The sequence below is a fragment of the Rhinolophus hipposideros genome, assembly GCF_964194185.1.
Source record: "Rhinolophus hipposideros genome assembly, chromosome: 15".
NCBI lineage: Eukaryota > Metazoa > Chordata > Mammalia > Chiroptera > Rhinolophidae > Rhinolophus > Rhinolophus hipposideros.
Genome location: NC_138061.1, coordinates 5,032,106 through 5,053,387, shown reverse-complemented (window position 1 = coordinate 5,053,387; position 21,282 = coordinate 5,032,106). Strand labels below are relative to the sequence as shown.

The window sequence follows — 21,282 nt, the reverse complement described above, 5'->3', positions numbered from 1 at the left end:
TGAAAGAATTCTGGATGGCATCACCTAACATGTGGCAATGGCTAAATGAATCAGTTTTTGAAAACCTAGTATTTGCAGGATGCAATGTGAGGCTCTCTGGGGGCAGAAGGAAGATGCAAAAAACATTCCTCACCCACAGAACCTCTTATAAGCTACATGATAAATAGTGCAGATTATAATTGAAAAATAATATCAATTATAATAAAACTTTTCATCTGAAGGTATTAATACATTGAGTTATATACATATTTTTTCTTTTTTTTCTTATTAAAATTTATTGGGGTGACAATGGTTAGTAAAATTACATAATTTAAAATGTACAATTCTGTAATTCGTCATCTATATATTACATTGTGTGTTCACCATACAGAGTCAGTTTTCCTTCCATTACCATATATTTGACCCCTGTACCCTCTTCTACTATCTCCCACCCCACCCTACCCTCTGGTAACAACGAAACTATTGTCTGTGTTTATGAATTTTTGTTTGTTTGTCATGTTCCCTTGTTGCTTTCAGTTTTATGTTCCACATATCAGTGAAGTCATATGGTTCTTGACTTTTTGTGTCTAACTTATTTCGCTCAGCATAATAATCTCAAGATCCATCCATGCTGTTGCAAATGGCACTATTTCATCTTTTCTTATGGCCGACTAGTATTCCATTGTGTATATATACCACATCTTCTTTATCCATTCATCTATCGAAGGACATTTTGGTTGTTTCCATGTCTTGACCACCATAAATAAAGCTGCAATGAACATCGGAGCACATACAGGTGTGACAATTAAGTTCATGAACTTGTTGCAATGATGTTACTAAACTTTTTTGATCTTGTTATGAATTTGCACCAACTGGACAAACAGTTAACTAAGTTTACTATTTGGAAGTGCTGAAAAGGCTGCGTGAAACAGTTGGATGACCTGAACTTTTCACCAACAATTCATGGCTCTTGCATCACAACAATGCACCAGCTCACATAGCACTGTCTGTGAGGGAGCTTTTAGCCAGTAAACAAATAAACTGTATTGGAACACCCTCCCTACTCACCTGATCTGGCCCCCAATGACTCCTTTCTTTACCCAAAGATAAAGGAAATATTGAAAGGAAGACATTTTGATGACATTCAGGACATCAAGTATAATACGACAACAGCTCTGATGGCCATTCCAGAAAAAGAGTTCCAAAATTGCCTTGAATGGTGGACTAGGTGCTGGCGTCTGTGCATAGTTTCCCAAGGAGAGTATTTCGAAGGTGGCTGTAGTGATATTCAGGAATGAGGTATTAGCACTTTTTCTAGGATAATTCCACGAACTTAATTGTCTGACCTCGTATATCTTTACGGATAAATGTTTTCAGAAATTTTGGGTATGTACTCAGGAGAGGGATTTCCAGGTCATTTGGTAATTCTATTAATTTTTTGAGGAACCTCCACGCTGCCTTCCATAACGGCTGCACCAGTCTGCATTCCCACCAACGGGGTATGAGGGTTCCTTTTTCTCCACAGCCTCTCCAACACTTGTTATTATTTGTCTTGTTGATGATAGCCATTCTAACCAGTGTGAGTGATATCTCATTGTGGTTTTTATTTGCATTTCTCTGATGATTAATGATAGAATTGAAAACCCAGAAATAAACCCACATAAACATGAACAGATAATTTTCGACATACAATGTCGAAGACATACAATGGAGAAAAGACAGCCTCTTTAACAAATGGTACTGGGAGAATTGGAAAGCCATTCGCAGAAGAAAGCCATGTGCTATCTGTCACCATGCACCAAAATTAACTCAAAATGGATCAAAGCCCTAACCATAAGATCTGAAAAAATAAACTGCACAGAAGAAAACATAGGTACTAAATTAAACTTATGGACCTTGGGTTCAAAGAGCATTTTATGAATTTGACCTCAAAGGCAAGAGAAGCAAAAGCTAAAATAAATGAATGGGACTATATCAAACTAAAAAGCTTCTGCACGGCAAAAGAAACTATCGACAAAACAAAGAGGCACCTAACCGAATGGGAGAAGATACTTGTAAACGCCTCTGATCAGGGGTAATTATCCAAAATGTAGAAGGAATTCATACAACTGAACAACAAAAACACAGTCAATCCAATAAAAAAATGGGACGAGGACCTGAATAGATATTTCTTCAAAGAGGATATACGGATGGCAAATAGACATAGGAAAAGATGCTCAATACATTATGTTGAATTGTCTTTGCACTCCTCAGGTCTACCATTTGGTCATAAAGTATGTTTTTTAAATATGTGCAGGGTATGATTTGCAAATATTTTACTTAGGATTTTTGTAACTGTGTTTGTAATTGAACCTGGTCTATAATAGTCATTTTGTGTATCTTCTTTTTCTGATTTTGGTAGTTCTTCTCTTCCCCTCCTTAAAATTGAAAAAAAAAAAAAAACTCTCAGGAATCATTTGTTCCTTAATAGGTTTGGTGAAACTCACCTGATAAACCCATTTTGGTTCGATGTTATTTTTTGGGGATGGATTTAAAAAATACTGTTATTGATTTAATTTCTTTACATAGTTATATTTACATTTTTCTGTTTCACCTTGAACCACTGTTAAGAATTTACATGTTTAGTAAATGGTTGGTATTGTGCATAACATTCTTGTGATTTAAAAAATCTCTGTGTAACAATAACCATATTCCTTCTGTATTCCTAATATTACTTACTTGGGAATTCTTTCTTTTCCCTTTTGATTAAATTTATGTGCTGTCCATTTTATTAATATTTTCAAAGAACTACCTTTTGGCTTAATGGATTCTCTCATTTTGGGGGTCTTCTTTTTCATCCATTTTTGCTCATTTAAAAAATCTTCATTTCTCAGAGGGGTATATTTTCTGGTTGTGGATTTATCAATTTATCATTGTAACTCTTTCAATTATTTCTTTGTATGATTTGAAACTATTTTGCTGGTACATATAGGTTCACAATTCTTTTACCATACCATCCTTTTTAGTTATTCCTTTTATCGTTAAGTAATGACCCCCTTTACCCCTAATAATGTCTTTTTTTGCCTTAAGATCTAGCTTGTCTGATATTCATACTAATATGGTAACTTTCTTTGGATTAAAATAAGCATTTTGTGCCGTGTTTCCCCCAAAATAAGACCTAGCTGGACCATCAGCTCTAATGCCTCTTTTGAAGCAAAAATTAATATAAGACCTAGTCTTATTTTAATATAAGACTGGGTATAACATAACATAACATAACATAACATAACATAATATAGTATAATACCCCGTTTTATTTTAATATAAGACCGGATATAATATAATATAGTATAATACCAAGTCTTATATTAATTTTTACTCCAAAAGACACATTAGAGCTTATGGTTCGCCTAGGTCTTATTTTCGGGGAAACAGGGTATTTTGAGTGTGAATTTTTGCAAAAATTAAGGAGCTGGATTTTATTTTAAGTTCTAAGCAGATAATCTGTTTTTACTTTGACAGATTTAATCCATTTACATACAATGAGATTAACATGTTGATTCATTTTTATCTTATCATTTAGTTTTAGACCAGGGTGCCAAAAAAATATATGCACATGCCTTGTGTTCATCTTTTGTTATCAGCATATATTGAGTATTACAATGTTAGTAGTTTTTTTTCTTTCTTAAAATGTGTATTCATTTTTTTGGCACCCTCTGTATTTATTCTACTTCTTTTTTTATACTTTCCTTATTCCTTGCCATCTACTGGGTTGAAAAACTATTTTCAAAACCTCAATTACTTGGGATTATACATTCTGTTTTTCTATTCTTTTGATGGTTATTAAGTTTGCAAGATACATGTTTATCAAAATATAAAGTTAATCAGCATCTCTATTATTCTCCAATACAATACAAACTCTTAAACTGTTTTAAATCTATTTGCTCATCTAGTTTTAAAACATCCAAATTGAGTTCTTATTGTTGTAACTATTATTTTAAATAGCTTATTTAGATTTATTCATATACAATTATTTTGCTTCCTATTGCCTCTGACATTCTACTCTTGTATCTTTTGTTCAATTTCCTTCTTTCTGAGATATTCTTTGGTACTTTCTCTTCAGTAGTTTTTCTTTGGTAGAATCTAAGAGTAGTAAATTCTCTTGTTTTTGTATGAAAATGTATTTCATTCTTATTTTTGTAAAGTAATTTGAGTATAGAATTGAGGTTGGCAGTAATTTTCCCTCAGCTCTCTGAAGTCTTAACTCCATGGTTGCTAATGAGAAGTCTGCTGCCCGTTCAGTTGTCATTTTGTACAAATCTGTCTTTCCTCTCAGGTGGTTTTAAGATTTCCTGTTTGGTTCTGCAGGTTCACTATAAACCATCCTGGAGTGGGCTGATTTTCATTCTTCCCCCTTGGGACTGAAGTCTTTCTCATGTGTTTAAGCACGGCTTCTTTCCTATTTGTTCCTTGTATTTTCACTCTGAAATTTCTATTTGGCTTATTCTGTACTCTTTAAAATATTTTTTTCTTTGATTTTTCTATGACCTTATATTCTTCAGGGGTGAGAATTCTCATTTCACTTGTTCACCAATACGTACTCATTTACAGTGGCTTTTCTTATTGTGTGGTTTGTAATTTTGATTTAGGGCTCGTCTTTAACATCTTTTTTCCTTCCTTCCTTCCTTCCTTCCTTCCTTCCTTCCTTCCTTCCTTCCTTCCTTCCTTCCTTCCTTCCTCCCTTCCTCCCTTCCTCCCTTCCTCCCTTCCTCCCTTCCTTTCTTGGCATGGGCATCTTATATAACCTGGGCTATATCCATGGGACCCAGGGTTGCTGATTTGGGCCTAGGCTTGAGGCCAATATATTGACTGGAATTATACTCCTACACAGGTATTCGAAATCTGGACACCAGCCCATTCTATTCCAAACATACACTTGTGAGGCTAGCTGGGGTTTCAATTTCTCTATTTGGTATGAAATCTTTCATCAGTACAGGACACCTGGAGACAATCCTCTCAGCTGCCCCTTCTTTACATGGAGTTTTTCTCATCTCCTTTTCACACAGAGAGCAGGTCTCTGAGGGCCGCCTTCTGTGGGCTTCTCAATCTGAGATATCCGCTTCTCTTGTCCCAAACCCTGAGCACCAGGTCCTCTCTCTGGGCCCTGAAAAACCCTTTGGGGTCCCATGACCCCAACTTATCAACCTATTGCTCTGGCCTTACATCTCCTTTGTTTCTTCCTCCTGGGGATTTCTCTGACTCTTTCAAGCTTGACCAGATACTAACAATAATTCTTAAATGCTTCTGTTTTATCCAGGATTTCCATGTGCTTTCTTTCAGGCTGAAGAGCTCATTCCACCATATTGCTGGAAGTCGGAAGGTACTAAGTGTCAATGCCACGTGCCAAACACGTGCTAAAAATACAAGAGCTGACATAATGCAGAGCAGGGGCAATCACTGAGGACAATAATGGCTACTTGACAACACTGTAAATATAAAGGCTTCCTCTAAGCTTATTCTTTTTAAAACAAATACCCAGAATTCCTTAAAACAAGTAACCTTCTTAGTCATCACAAGGCAGTGATTCTCCTTGAATCCCCACATTCATATGTGGGGCAGAGTATGCACTAAGCATTTCTTTAAAAGCAACAAATAAAATTAGCATCTTGTCCAAGACACATATGAAACTTCAAATATCATAAAAATTGACTAAGAGGTGATAAATGTCATATTAAGTAACAACCATGATATAGAATCACATCAACCTGGTGGGTACGTTTATAATAGGTTAAGCAGAGTCAGTTTTCCTTTGACTTCTTTAAGATACTTCCATGTTTAATGCATCCAAGTTCAGCCCAGGGTAACTGCTTCACAAGCCATCTCTAACTTTGGCTAGGGTTTCTAGAAAGGATTTGCCCAACTGAGCATCCCAGAGTCCATAGAAGGTGGTTTCAAGGTCAGCCTGCATATCTCCAAGGACTGTCCCAGAACACACCCGGCCAAGGCCAACCTTTCCTGGATCAACAATGGAAGGCCTAGACACAACAATGGAAGGCCTAGACACAACAATGAAAGGCCTAGACACAACAATGAAAGGCCTAGACACAACAATGAAAGGCCTAGACACAACAATGGAAGGCCTAGACACAACAATGAAAGGCCTAGACACAACAATGGAAGGCCTAGACACAACAATGGAAGGCCTAGACACAACAATGAAAGGCCTAGATACAACAATGGAAGGCCTAGACACAACAATGGAAGGCCTAGACACAACAATGAAAGGCCTAGACACAACAATGGAAGGCCTAGACACAACAATGGAAGGCCTAGACACTAAGTGACATGCAAGGTCTCCTTGGAACCTAAGTGAAAGACCTGGGCATGTGAGTTTGCTTAGGATCAAACAGCTACAGGGTTGCAGCACAGATGTGAGAGCAGAGCATCACGGTGGGCCAAACACACAGGACTTACCGTGTAATTTCGAGTGAGGGACACATCAGTGCCATCCTGCAGATAATGGGTTTCTGTGAAACCGCTAGCAATGAGACCTCTGTGGGGGGAAAAACATAAAAAGCTGAGTGTAGAATTGCATTGATATGTCGCTTGTGAATATCTAGACAGCCTGGCAGCCAGGGTCTGACCCCCCCCTTTTATTTTACAAATGACCCAGTTTTACTGAGGCTCCCAGAGGACCTTCCCCCTGTGCGGGTCATCCTGGGAGAGTGAGGAGGAGGTTCCAGCAGGTGAGGGTCAGAGATGTGCACTTTGAATAACCCCCACAGTACAGGTGGAGGCCTCCTTCCCACCCTCCCACCTCATTCCTCCAGCACACACAGGCGAGTGCACGCACTGGCAGGGCATGCTGGAACGCGCACGCACGCTCTTCTATGAACAGTATGTGCAGGCTTCTGAGTGGGGAGTAACACTGCCTGGGAATCACAGGGCCCTGCTGCCTAGGATCAATGGCTAAGCCACCCACGGGGAAATAATTCTGGGTCCACAATATGGCCCCTGCTGATTCTCCAGCTGGTGAAAGAACCAGCCGTCGATATTAAAACATCAAAGAAGAGCTTAGAACAACACTGAAATGTTAAAAGCAGTGATTTTGGACACATTGAAATACTGAATTTCTAAGATGGATTGAAAGAGGAGAAAAACCCTATTTATCCTACCTAAAATGATATGCGATTTATTACACCTCCATTAATGAGAGCAGAGCATGGGTTTATTTAGGTTTTAAACTGTCCTGCAATTTCTTCTGTCATATGCAGTATTTTATCCCTTTCAACATAACCATGAGTATTTCCTGTGCACCTACTACGTGTTAGGAGCTGTACTGGCTGCTGGGGTGCAAAGATAAATAAGGGACACTGCAGCCTGGTGGGGTGACAGAGGAAAGATAATCCAGTGTTGGGGAGGGCTGTCATCCAGGTAGGAACAGAGTCTTATTGGATGGATGGATGCATGCATGCACAGTAGGTGGAGTGCAGCAGAAGGGCAAGGTCTTACATAGGGCCTTGCAGATAGAGTAGGAGTCTGCCTGGCATAGGCGAGATGGGTGGAGAAGGGAATTCCAGGCAGAGGAATATTCCTGGCCTCAGGGCCAGGCGACCTGAGAGTCTGGAATCTGATGAGCCAGGTTAGTGCGAGTCAGAAGGGCCCTATACGGAGCCCGGATTATAACCGTCTGGGCAATAAGAAGTCGAGAGCTGTTTTAAGTCCTGGGCTTACAGCACAGTGATGACGCTGTCTGCCCTCCCCTGCCTTCACAGAATGTGCTTTACACCGGTTGGTTCTGTTGGGGTCACTGCACTCCCAGTCCAGAGGTGAATGTGGACCCAAGCTAACCCTACAACATGCTTTAAGTGGGGCTTCTGGGGCAAAGATCTTTCCCCACAGGGCTTCCTTCAGCCTGGCCCTTGCTTTGGGAGCACAGCCCCACTCGGCTGGGACAAAGGACAGAAAGGGGAGATCTTCCAGGTGACCCAGGGGCCCACATTGCCTCTCCCCATCCTCAACAAACCCCTCTCTTTTGCTTCGGCTGGCTCAAGTTGGCTTTTACCACCAGAGTCCTGATACATATGGAAAGAAAGGACTAGACGTGGGAATGCTGCATACGTAACAGATGAGACTTTCCTCAGCATCAGGTTGTTTCAGACTCACTCCCAGTCCAGGACTGCGTGATCTCCCTGTTTTACATGGATTTCGGTATATGTAGGATACGCCTGGTTTACGTCAGTTAGACCCCTGCAGCAGGCCTGAGGTGTGTGCTACTCAACAACGAGTGTTTGAGAACATGCCACAAACAGAAAGCAGACCATCCTTCACCCTCCTGACAAAGGCGCACGACTTCTCCTGCACCCCTTGCTTTTTAGTCCGCTCAGGATTACAGACCATGCGGAGGAGGTTAACACCCTGGCAGCTTTCGGTCTTCAGTCCCCATCTTCTAAGCAGCCCTCTCCAGAGTGGCCACAGGGCCGCATGGACCGGCTCATGGCCGGGGCACCACAGCCCTGCTGGGGTGTCAGGAGCAGAGGAAGGGAGAGCGGGCCTTCCCTCCCAGGGCAGGCAGGGAGGCCACTGAGACCCGAGACCAGGAGTCTGGAGAGGAGGTGGTGGTTGGCCTTTACGCGGCAGAGGCTCCAGGAAGGCGTGTGAGGCTGGTGACCTTGACCGGGGCAGCTACAGGGGTCAGCCGAGGAGACAGAGCTAGGGAAGTTAAACGAATCTCTCCAGAGGGTGGTTCTGAAGGGAAGAAGAAAAATGGGATGTGAAGTCAAGGGGTGGGACGTGAGGGGAGTGGCTCATCTAAAGGGACAGGCTGGAGAAATGGGGACAGAGAGGGGATGGGGACAAAGCTGCCAAGCGCACAGAGCACAGGAGACAGAGAGCAAGGAGGCAGGACCCATAATGGCCTCAGTCTCCTTGTTGCAGGAGGGGGCTTGGTCACCTTTAAGGTGACAGAGAGAGGAGAAAAGGAAAAACATAAAATAATTCTAACTATATTATTATTACTTATATTATTTACAATTCAAGAATATTTTTATTATTTTACTTGTCTCATATATGAGTAAACTTTAGTAATTCTGGTCTGAACAATGCTGGATCCTTATTTTGAACAAACAAGGCATGTGAATACCTAATACTAAGAGGAATAAAGCATGTAGGAATTTATAGAACAAAGTGACATAATTTTAAGGCTTTCTAATGGAAAACTATGTAGATGGATTGTCCTAGGAGATGACTTGCTTCATGTGTGAGAGATGGAAAACCCTCCAGGAAAGCTGGGAATTGGAGATGAGCATTTGGTGGACAACAGCCAGCAAACTTGTGGACAAGAAGAATTTTGGGGGTTCAACCGCAGTAAAATTAGTTATAAGGTTTTACAGTGTGACTTGGTACAGTAACACAAAGACCGACGAATATTTCTGCCTTAAAAAAACTACTACTTTTCATTGTCATCCCAAGGTTGCTTAAACAGAAATATAATCACCATCATACTTTGAGCTCTAGAGAGTTTTTAAGTACTATTGTATGTTTCCTTTCATTGAAAGACAGTGAAACGGGGCCTTCTGAGTACAGCCTGCACATGTCCCCCTACAGCTAAGACACCAATGACGTGGTCCTTTGTGAGTCTGGAAAAGAAAAGTTGACCTACAGCTCAGATGCAGTAAAACCTCTAGTGTGCATCGTATCTTCTCGAATGGAGAGGAGGGAGGGCAGTTGGTGAGAATGGATGTCAGGCTCTCCTGGCATCAGCTCCAGCCCTGTGAGCTCAGAGAAGCCTCAGGCTGACATAGGGCACCGGGATAAGAGACAGAGGGAAGCCAGCTGGCTTGCAGAGGCTCTCCAACACTCAATCCCACGGGTGCGTCTGTGCTTCCAGTGAGGGCTTTGTGGGGCACACACTGGGGACAGAACCCACCCTATCTCTGCTCCGATTTCCTCTCCATGCCAGACGGTCCACCTCTCATTTCCCTCAGGCTGTGAAGAACGCAAGGGTGTGACAGAGCTGTCCAAGTCCCACTTTGGCATCATGCCACTCCCTTCTGAAATCCCTGAATGCATTCCCACTGGACTTGGAACACAATCCCAACACGCCCCACTGTCTCCCAGGTGCTTATGACTTCATCCTCCCCAAACATGGTGCCCACTTTCTCTGTGGCACACTCTATCCCAGCCAATACTGCCTCTGGCTCATTCTAGAACATTCCACCCTCTATCCCACTTAGGGTCTTTGCATTTGTTATGCCCTGTGCCTGGAACATTCTCCACATGGCTTTTCATGCGACTGGCTCCTTTTCATCCTTCAGGTATAAGTTTAAACATCTTTGCAGTGGGGACTTATCCTATCACCTTATCTAAAGCAGCCTCCATCACCACCATTCCCCACATCATGGAACCCTTTTGGTTTCTTATTTTGTTTATTCATCTAATACTTATTTGTCCCCATCTGCCTCAAGAATACAAGCCACAGGAGGGCTCTTTGCTTATCATTGTGGCCCCACCCCCAGTCCAGGGACTTACTACGCCCTTTATATGTATCTCATTTAATTCTGATAGTATCTAGTATCCAGCTCTGTGGGTTAGAAACTACTTCTTACCCAATTTAAACAAGGAAACTGAGACACAGGGAGGTTAACTGTTCCACCCAAGGTCACACCGTAGATGGCATCACCTGGTGGTTTTACTTCAGAACTTACACTATTCACCACTCTATGCAGCGACCTTTACAAGCTGGTCAAAAGGTATTTACTGAGTGCCTGCTGCAGACACTGTACTAAGCACTGGGTAAATAAGTGTTCAGTGTAATAATAAATGGATGCTTTGATGGATGATGGATGGATGGAGAAGGGACGGACTGAATGTGAGGAGAACACTGCAGGCACATTCTCTTTTTGTCTAGGGCTCTTCTCTTCCAATCGCAAATAACGCATGTCTCATCTCCTTCTTAGGTACCATGACGTGCCGAGGAGTCATTGATGAACTGAGAAGTTGCTCAGCCAAGGCTTTCTAAGATGTACGTCTAATTTTAAAGGGGTGGGATGTCAAAGATCCATTGAGAAAACTAAGAGAGGCAGGTGGACAATGGTCATATTGGAAATGTGACAGCAATGGACCCGTGCTTTACATTTCCCCCAGGAGAAAATCCAATTAGATGGATTCTCTATTTCAGCAAATGGAAACAGAAGGTAAACACATAATTTCATGAGAACATTCGTTTTCTCTGCTTATTAGATTAGCTCATCTAACAAGGAATTCTATTCCTCTCTACACCAGAAAATAAAATGCCAGGAGTTCATTTGGCTGTTTTCCATTTGTTTTGCTGTGACAAGAGACATTTCAATATTCTTGCATTTAGCCAATAGTTATTGTGCTGGGCATTAGGGATAAGATACCCCAAGAGCTTACCACCTGGTGAAGGACAGACCAAAAGAGTGATGAGAGCTCCATGATAGAGATACACCCAAAGCATTGTGGAAATTCAAGGAAAGGCTTCTAATCCAGACAGATAGTCATTACGTTCTTAAAAGCATGGAAGGCATAGAAACATCATATTAATGGAGGATAGGCACAGGGGATGTGAAACTATGTGGAGTTCCAAGTTGTTGGGATATAAAGTTTAAGGTAGAGAGACATGATGGTCGGACAGACAGGCTGGGGAAAAATCCCACAGGTTTCCAAGTGTCACTGACTTTATTCTGTGCAATGCAGAGCCATTAGATACAGCAGTAACCTGAGCAGGTACAAACTTCAGAGCTAAATGCCACTCTGACAGCCACGCAGATGAGACTTTGAGGGGGATGAGACAAGCAGGCAGCAGGAAGTTTCATTAGGAAGCTGGTATGAATCCAAACAAAGGGCCTGACCAGGACATGAGCCTTCAGGATGGGAAACTGGGGAGAGAGGACAGAATTAGGAACCTCCATTGTCAAGCAAGACGGTAATTCATAAAGGAGAGAGAGGAGACAATGAGCTGAGTCTTGGCTATGTTGAGTGAGAGATGCCGGAGACATTCTCTTGGAATTGTTTAGTAAGCAGTTGACTCTATGAGTGTAAGATTTTGGAAGTGGCTTGGAGTGAAGGCAGAGATGGAGACACTCGACAGCATATACTTTCTTTATGGGAGAACAAATAGAATCGTGTCCTTTCTGGCGGAATATTGTACTTTCTGATTTTAAAGTCTTTGGGCATATATGGCTGGAAATGATCATTTAGGATTCACATTAAAACAATATTGTGTAGATAATGTTCTCCTTATAACATTTCTTACATTTCTAAAATGATTTGAGTATTGAAATAAAAAATCCTCAAATTGCCTTTTTCGAGCAATATTGAAATTATCCTACTCTAAACTTACCATTATATAATTTAGTTATACAATTTGAAGGGGATAGAGATTAATTAATTTGATTCAATTTGAATCAAAACAACATATTTTATTCCCCAAAGCATAGAAGAGCAGAAAGAAAAACAGACTCATTTTTACCTCTGGGAGTCCTTTATCCCCCCACTCTTGGAGTGAGTTAGTTAACATTTCTCCTGTTTTCTGTTTCTCCTGTTTTCTACCAGGATTCTCTTACAGGACTTTCTCTCTTCTATCTTATCTCTTGTTGACTTGTCTTCTCCCACATGGGGTTGTCTAAGGACGGAACAAAATCCCTAAGCCTAGCACACAGGAAGTGCTTAGCGAATACATGGGTGACAAACACGGAATCATTAATATAGAAAAACAACCCAATTTGGAGAGACTGTGTTCAACCTAATTGGATCAATTAAAAATAAAAGTCATGTGGTTCAACATTGCTGTCCCCAATCATTCTGGGGGCATGGGGTGGGAATCGTCACATTCACTTTCTCAGCATTTCAAGAATTCCAAACGCTGCCAGGTCATCAAGACCAACCCTGACAACCTGTCACCAATTTTAGAACTACTTAAATCAGGGAAACAGGGAAAAGAAAGCTAAGAGATTGGCATCAATTACTTAGAATACGAAAAAACTCTGACATGCCAATGTTTTCCTATTATTTCTTTGGAGACTGTACATCGTATGGTTTGAGGGTTTAATTATTCTGTGCAGCATATTCTTGCTAAGGAATCACAAGACAGCTCTTGTTTGTCAATGACACTAGCAGGGACTATGCTAGCCTTTGCCATGAAATCACACATGTACTATAGGCTGCCTAGTAAAACCCATTAGGTAGTCAAAGGATCCAACCCACTTTTCTGCTGAAAATGTGCTTCACCACAAGTTATTAGCCCACAAAGCACCAAATCATTCATCTACAAATTTGGGTGATGATTTTCTCTTACGAGAATTTGGAAATACAGCTACTAATACATCTTTATGAGGAATAAACGGCCTGGAGCTTCAACAAAACATAGCACACAATAAAAACCATAATTACAAATCATGATCAGGATTTTTCTAGTTCCTAAAATGAATATCCTTTTAAAAATGCTCTATCTCTCAACCAGAGCAAAATAAATATAGAGAAAAGATTGGGAGGAAAACTAGGAGTTCTCAGACTGCTCTTCATACACCAAGAGATCTCTATTTTTCAGTGAAACCTCTAGACTGGTGGAATCACGGGACTCTCAAAATTGCCATCATTGGCTCTTCTAGGCTATTTTACAGAGAGATCAGACAACTGAACAATTCTCTATAAAGATTGCACACTGAGGTATGAAATAAGATGAGGGGATGAAAAGTAAGAAAAAGAATAGAGATTTGGTATTTGCTACATCGCAGCTTGACTTGAACTTCATTGAGAACTTGGATTTTGTAAGTATTTATGCTTTTTGTTTTCCTTGTGGGGAAAGTCATCCTGGGAAATAACTTCTGGCTTCTTGATTTGGGGAGTGGAAGCAAAGTACCAGCTCCATCACCTTCCCTGTCTTATCACCTCCCCCAGCACTGCCATCTCTGTCCAACTCCTCCTATTATCTTGCTATTGTCTGCTCAGTGTGTCAGGCCCTGGGACACTTACTTTTCAAGGACACTTTATTTTATTTTTTCTAATTGGGGAATATTGGGGAACAGTCTAGTTGTGGAGGGTGCAGCTCAGCTCCAAGTCAAGTCATTGTTTTCAATCTAGTTGTGGAGGGCGCAGCTCACTGGCCCATGTGGGAATCGAGCCTGGTGGCCAAGAGCCCTGCGCTCTAACCACTGAGCAAACCAGCCACCCCAGCACTTTTGTAACCTATCTTGCCAGAGACCCTGTGGTTATCTGCCTGGTAAGGCAGATGAGACACTAAGAGAAGTTAAGTGACTTGTCCAAAGCAACACGGCTGAGCCGCTGGAGACTGAACTTGGCCCTACTTGGCTCCAAAGTCAGCCTCATCCTAACCACTGGTCAACACTGCCATGCCAGGAAGAAATGTGAGCACATGGTTTCAGAAAGTCTGAAAAAACAGCAGCAGCAAGTCATATTCCATTTTTTTTTCTGAAATAATTTATTTCCACAAGCAAAATGGAGCTTATGCTGTTTCTCTTAGCATTCAATTTGATTTAGCTACAAAATTCAAATTATTTTTGGTTATAATTTCAGCATTTTGGGATCCTAACTATTTAGAACTGTACATCTGTAAGAACAATGGTGCATTTACACTCGATTTCCTTTTGTTATTCTCCATTTGCTAAAATACTCCAAATGATCAAAACAACTTATCTTTTTTTCCTGGAATAAAAAAAAAAGTTCCCTTTCCCCAGCTCTTTCTCATTTAGTTTCACAAACGATAATAAATAAAATTGTTGATACAGCATTTTGGAAACTGTAGGGGACAATTAAGTTTCCTGCAAAATAATTTCTTAATCTGCTGCTTCCATTTTAAGTCAAAAACACACAGAATTTTGGACCAAAGCATGTGGCATCTACACTAAAGTCTCTTATTACTGTCATTTGGGACTATTCAGATAACCCTATCCATTCACAAAATAAACAGATTACATGTGCCACAACTGAAAGTCGTAGGCTCGGTGGAGATCTGTTTAAGAAGAAGAGCAGGGCTGAGTTGCCAATTGCACTTTGTTCCAGCTGAAACATAAAAGCAGGTGAGAAATGATGGGTTCCTGCTTTTGCAGCTCCACAGCTGTCTTTCCACACAGGCCTACAGCTTTGGGCCCCTTTCTTCCCCTTCTAATGACCATCTGTAGTGTAAGAGTCTTTTGAACGTGGGATTATAACTGTTCTAGGCTGTTCTTGATGTGATATGACTGTCTTTACAGTATGGGATTTATCAAGTTGCATCAACACAATTTTTAGAACAACAGGGCTGTAAAACATAGGGGAAAAGTTGAAAACCCAATCAATGATTATTTCCGAAGGCAAATAAAGCCTCACACCCACTTCTCTTAGAAGGGATTGCAAGAATAGGCTTTATACACTAGCTTACATTGCCCTCTTCACATGCTTAAGCCAACGCAGGGACAACAGCCATTTCTTTTAAGGTTCAGAAGCTTCCTTCTTCGTTTTGAAAAATAAGAGTTGACCATGAGAGTAGCAACAGTAGCTAACATTCACTTGAGCTCTTACTAATCAAAAGCACTTTATATGCATTATTTTATTTAACTTTTGCAACCCCCCTAGTCGGTAGGTGCCTGTTTTGAGAGGAGGAACCTAGGCTCAGAGGGGTTAAGTGGCTTGTGTCGGGTCACACAGCTGGTACGGTGTAGACAGTTCCACTGCAGAGTCCAAGCTCTTACTGCTACACTTATATGACGTCTACTTTTCCTAAGTCTTGTCTGCTTTTTCTGCTCATCTCTCTTTAAACAGACACTATATTAAATAGGTCAATACCTGACTGTGAAAACAATTAGAAAGATATTGTAGTTCGGGTCATGTGAGTCTGTCCATTTCCCATTTACTGCCATGGGTTTAAAACGGAAAGGAGTATGATTCAGGAGTCTGGTCACCTCTAGACTGAAGAGTAATCACCTAACATGTGTTCCTTTTATGTGTATTGGTGTAGGAAAGGCAGACACGATTCCACACACAAAGGTGTATGAAAAATTCAGTAGCGCAAATGAATGAAAAATCAAGCCCATTTATTTTTATTCATCCTGCCGAACATTAACCGAAAATATCAAGTGGACTAGATACCAGAAGCAAAGTCAACCTTGATTCACGTTCTGACTGCCGTCTTGCCCTCCATTCAAAGTGCAACTTAGAGCAGCTGCTCACTAAGCCCCCCCATGGTCTGTGATGTGGCAGACCACCTTATTACTAGTGGTTTCCTAAATCTTTAGATAACACTGTGAGATTGGCATTACGTCCATTTTACAGATACAGAAACTGAAGCTCAGAGGGTTTAAGAAATGTGTCCAAGGTCACAGAGCTACCAAATGGCAATGAACTGAGGCTGTTAGATGCTGACATCCTTTACCCTCAGTCCTTGGCCATTACCTGTACATGCAAAAACATGCCTCCCTTCTCCCCTGTCCAAATTTCGTGGTGGATTATTTTAAGAAATGCATTCACCTGACTGACTAACTGAATATCATGCACAAAGGGGCTAAAGAGAAGAAGTGCCTCCTCCACTGAGCTAAGTGCCACGAGGGTTGGGGCGGATCTTCCTTACTCACTGTTGTGGCCCCGCCCCTTAGCCAGTTCCTGGTTCCCAAAAGGCTGTCAGGCAGTATCTGCAGAGCCCTTGGGCTGATATATTTTCAGAGAAGAAGACAAATCCACATCTCTGACAGCCGTGCAGCAACAGCAGTTGAGAGTAAATCTGGACCTCACTGTACTGGAGTTTCTTCATCTAAAATGATGATAACAGTACCTATCTCATAGGTTCTTGTGAAGATAACATGTGTTAAACATTTATAAACAACGCCTGGCCCCGTTATGTGCTCAGTAAATGTAAGCAATTATTATTAGCAGTAAACTTGTCAGCCTCCATCCGTCTCACCCCCATCTCTGGTCCAAATCATCATTTCTCTCACCCCACCTTCTGTGACAGACTTCCCATCAGTCTCCTGTTTGCACTCTTGTTCCATTCCAATCCATTTTTCACACGACAGCTGGAGTGTCAAGTTTTTAAAACAAAAATCAGATCATGTTACTCCTCCACCTTAAATCCTACTCTGCTCCTTTACAGAACCCAGAATAAAATTCAAATTCAATAGCATGGACCGGTGCCTGCCTCTCTCTATGTGTCCTGCTGACCTCACTTGGGCTCCATGCCCTCCATCCTTCCTGTCTTGGTCTGGAACACTCTTCCCTCTTTCTGTGCCGGGCCCAGTCAGAGTAACCCTCACCTGAAATGCCATTTTTTTGGAGCAGGCCTCCCTGCCTGCCGCTTTCTACATCTGCTTCTCCTTTGTAACCCCTCTTGCGGGATCCTGCACTGTTCAGGTAGCACTCATCGCCTTTTATTGCTTATTTGCTCTGTGACTTGAGGTATGCACCATTAGGGGTAGGGGCCTCACCTGTGATCCCCACTGCACCTTCAGCCCTTAGATACAGGCCTGTAACTTAGCAGGTATTCAATAAACATTTTTTGAAGGAAGGCATGGAATAAACAAGAATAAGAAAAATACATCAAAGGCACTCAGAGGCAATATCGAGCCATTATTCATTTGCAGCTGCTCTTTTAGGTATGACAAGGAATGTCTTTCTATCCTCCCAAAACAAAAACCAATACCAACACACATACACACACACAAGACCCGACAGATAAAGGATCCTCTGACTGTTAAAGCTTCCACAGCCTAGAACAGAGCTGGCCTTTTATTCCTACTGGGGAGCAAACAGTGTATGTAAAACATAGCTCTTTAAAGAGCATTTTCTCCATTTCTAGCATTAAAATAGTCCAGTCGGATTAACTGGAATCACTACATCGAAACACCTTTTTAGTTTTGGACACACAGCTTTAAACCTGGAAACTAAACAACTCTGGCGTGCATGTGCTTTCCCTCACCCCGGCTGCTATTCCAGAGGCACCCTCCCCAGGGTCCGAAGCTGGGGGTCCGGCAAGACCCCAGGTCCGATGTCCCCGTAAGCAGTTTCACAGAAAGCTGGATGCAGTTCAGCCCGTTTGCCTCACCAACACTGCTTGATGAAAACCTTTTATTAATTGGTACTCTGAGGCAAAAGAGGGGATTTTTTTTTTTTTTTTTGGCCTTGGCCAAAGCCAGCTAGCCCGCCAGCTCCCAGGCAGACTTGCAGACTGGCCAGCTGGGCTCTCTTAAAAATTGACCTTCATTGAACCAAACACATAGAATATGTGTTAAATAAAATCTGTTCCTTTCTGCTTGCTCAAAGCTAGTTCTGCCCTGCAAATTTCCATACCATCACTGCCATGAGATAGGTGCCAGGAGTGACCAAGGTGGGAAAAAGACCCTGACTTTCTCAAGTTTTCTAGAACAGCCACTGAACCTCTTGTCGATGCTACCAAGCGATGTGCTTGGGTTTTGAAATGTGCAGCTTTTTCCTTTTTAAAAAGGGACTACCTGCTGTGCAGAGCCCGGTGACAGCACTCCCTCTTTCCCAGGACAGACTGCCTTGGTCTGCTCGTCCCCCTGAGGCTGAGTCAGGGAGATCCCCAAAAGCCACGGATTCCGGCCAGCACGAAGCAGGCACCCACCTCTCAGGATGAGAGATCCGTTTAAAACGTATGTACCTCTGGGATAAAGAGGGTTGTCAAATGTAACTGTAAAACTGTAAAATGAAACTGTACATCCCATCTGAATTCTAGCTGCTGTGTTTTTTCACAGGAAATATTCTCCTGTTTCCTTTTCCTTTTTTTTTTTTTTTAAATAAAAGAAACCACAACAAGAAGTACTTGTAATACCCAAGGTGACTATTTCTGTTTCCCAGTAACTATTCTCTCAATGCTTAGTTGGTTGACTACCTGATCACTGACTGGGCTTTTTTTGTGTGTGCATGTGTCTGGAAGGCTTTTGCATTTCAACCTAATGCTACTGAGACCCTCAGAGAAGAAGAAACACAAAATAGACGCCATGAAAATGGGCCCCTGAGGGATCTCTCTCCAGGCTCAGGGCCATTCCAGTGACGTTCCCACCGCTGGGCCATTGAACTGGTCGCCTCCTCCACACGGACTCTCCACGTAAATGAACTCTTGACGGTGTCTTCATGTCTTACCTCACAAAAGAGTTTGGCTAATTCTAACAGCTAATTGTCTACCAGCACTTAAGTAGTTTACTTGGAATGGTGAGCGAGACTATTGTATGTTACTTTCATTATTCTTAGACTCAGACAACATGAACTACCCTGTTGATTTAGTTAAATAATGCAACACATGACAAAGTGTGACCCTAGGCCACGAAAGCCAGAGATCTTTAAAGAGCATCCTGGTCTCAAACTATAAACTTGGTTAAGAACACGACGGAGGAGATTCATTGGTTCATCCTGGACGGAAGCAAGACTCTGTGACATTTTTTTGTGTGGGGGAATATCTTTTTTATTTATTTATTTTTAGTAGTAATAGAATCTGTGACATTTAGGAAATCTTCAGAGCTCATCTGCTGTCCAGGAACCTTGTCTTCCTTACTCAGAGGGCATTTTAACAAGGCCACTGGCATTACAGCAATGACAGCTCTTACAGTACCAGGCTGACAGGTAGAGCCTTTTCCTTCCAGATGGGACTTCTCTGCTGCCAAGTCTCCCAGCTGTGCTGGGTACACGGGAAAGATGGATACCTACTTGCCACGCTTGGCCCCAAACATTACTTCACTGCCCTGGACAAACTTTGGCCAGAAAAAAGGACGAACATGCTTCCAATATTTCTGGCTTCCCAGCCACGGATCTGTTTCTCAGATGACAATATTGTGGTTTCTTTAAAAAACAAAAGAAAAGGAAAACAGAAGAATACTTCCTCTAAAGAACCCAGCAACCAGAATTCAGATGGGATTTACAGTTTCATTTTCACACAACAATCTTGCACGCAAAGTTGGGAATTGGGATTACATCATGTGTGCTACTAAACTCAGATTCTAAAAACATGCTCCAGAAAGGAGTTCTTCATTAAAAGCTGAAACCTTTCCATGCGTCTGGGGGGAAAAAAATAGCAAAATATGTTGAGGAGGAGGAAGGTACCACTTAATGATTAAAAAATGTAATTTACAATGATCTGCCTCAGTAATCTCTCCTAATAGTTTCATGAAAAGAAAATACTATAATCACCTACAAACTTATTGAATTAATCAACACTTCTCGGGGGTCAGGAAACAATTATGTGTTCTGTATGTTAGAAGACTGACGAAATGGATCGAACTAGAAGATGGATAAAATGTCAAGTTAATGCTCTTTATTTTCCCGATTGGGTGGACATTTCCAAAATTAAACAATCACATGTCGACTCTCTGAGGATCTGACCATTGTTTGGCCCAGGGCACATGAATCTGGACGAGTCCTAGGAAATTATTATTAATTTTACTGGGTGTGACAATGACATTGCAGCCACATAAAACAACGTCCACATTATTTTAGAAATGCATAGTGACATGTGGAGAGGTGAATGATATGATGTCTGGTGTCTGTTTAAAATGACCTCAGAGAAGGGAGGGCCATAGAGGGAATAAGTGTGGCAACGTTTTAAAACTTTCTGAATCCACGTGATGGATGTCTGGGCAGGTCTCTCGACCTTAATACTGTTGACATTTGGCACCAATAACTCAGTGGTGGGGGCCACGGGATGTAGGATGTTAACAGCAGCCCAGGCTCCAGATGCCAGTGACAACCACCATCCCCTCCCCACCACCCCCGGTTGTGACAACTAAAATTGTCTCCAGACACTGCCAAAGCTCCCTTGGGAGGTATCATCACCCTCCATTGAGAAACACTGGTACGTGGGAAGATTAATATACTATTCCCTTCTCTTAAGTATATTTAAAAGGTTTCAGAATAAAAAGCAGAGACAATGGAGGAATACAGGCGTGAAAAGTCACATTGCTGACGTACTCTTTCAGGCTGCAGGATATCCATCAGAAGTGTGGTAGCCCACACCTGGCCCCAGGCAGGAGAGAACTGCTAAGGCTCCTGGCCTGAACCTCACACTCTGGGCCTGAACCTCAGACTCCGGGCCTGGACCTCAGACTCCGGGCCTGGACTTCAGACTCGGCCCTGACCTCAGGCTGGGAGTGGGCAGCTCAGAGGCCTGGGGCCCAGGCAAAAAGAGCCTTATTTAGTCTATTGTTACATTTTATTCCATTTGCTTTATCCTTTGTGCTCTAGGGCTCCCTCGTTCCCTCCTCCCCTCTCCACACAAACACAGCTTATTTTTTCTAAATGATATGAGGCTAAGTTACACACCGCAAGGCCCTTTAGTCCTAAATACTCCAAGGTATCTTTCTTACA

At 41.9% G+C, this 21,282-nt stretch overlaps 1 protein-coding gene across 1 annotated transcript in view; it reads right to left on the bottom strand.

Annotated features, from left to right (window-relative positions):
- Positions 1-21,282, bottom strand: part of ADAM12 (ADAM metallopeptidase domain 12) — a 325,340-nt gene that overhangs the window by 126,686 nt on the left and 177,372 nt on the right. The window contains exon 4 of the mRNA XM_081074714.1: positions 6,433-6,511. Coding sequence (XP_080930840.1) covers positions 6,433-6,511 — 79 coding nt within the window. The remainder of the gene's footprint in view (positions 1-6,432; positions 6,512-21,282) is intronic.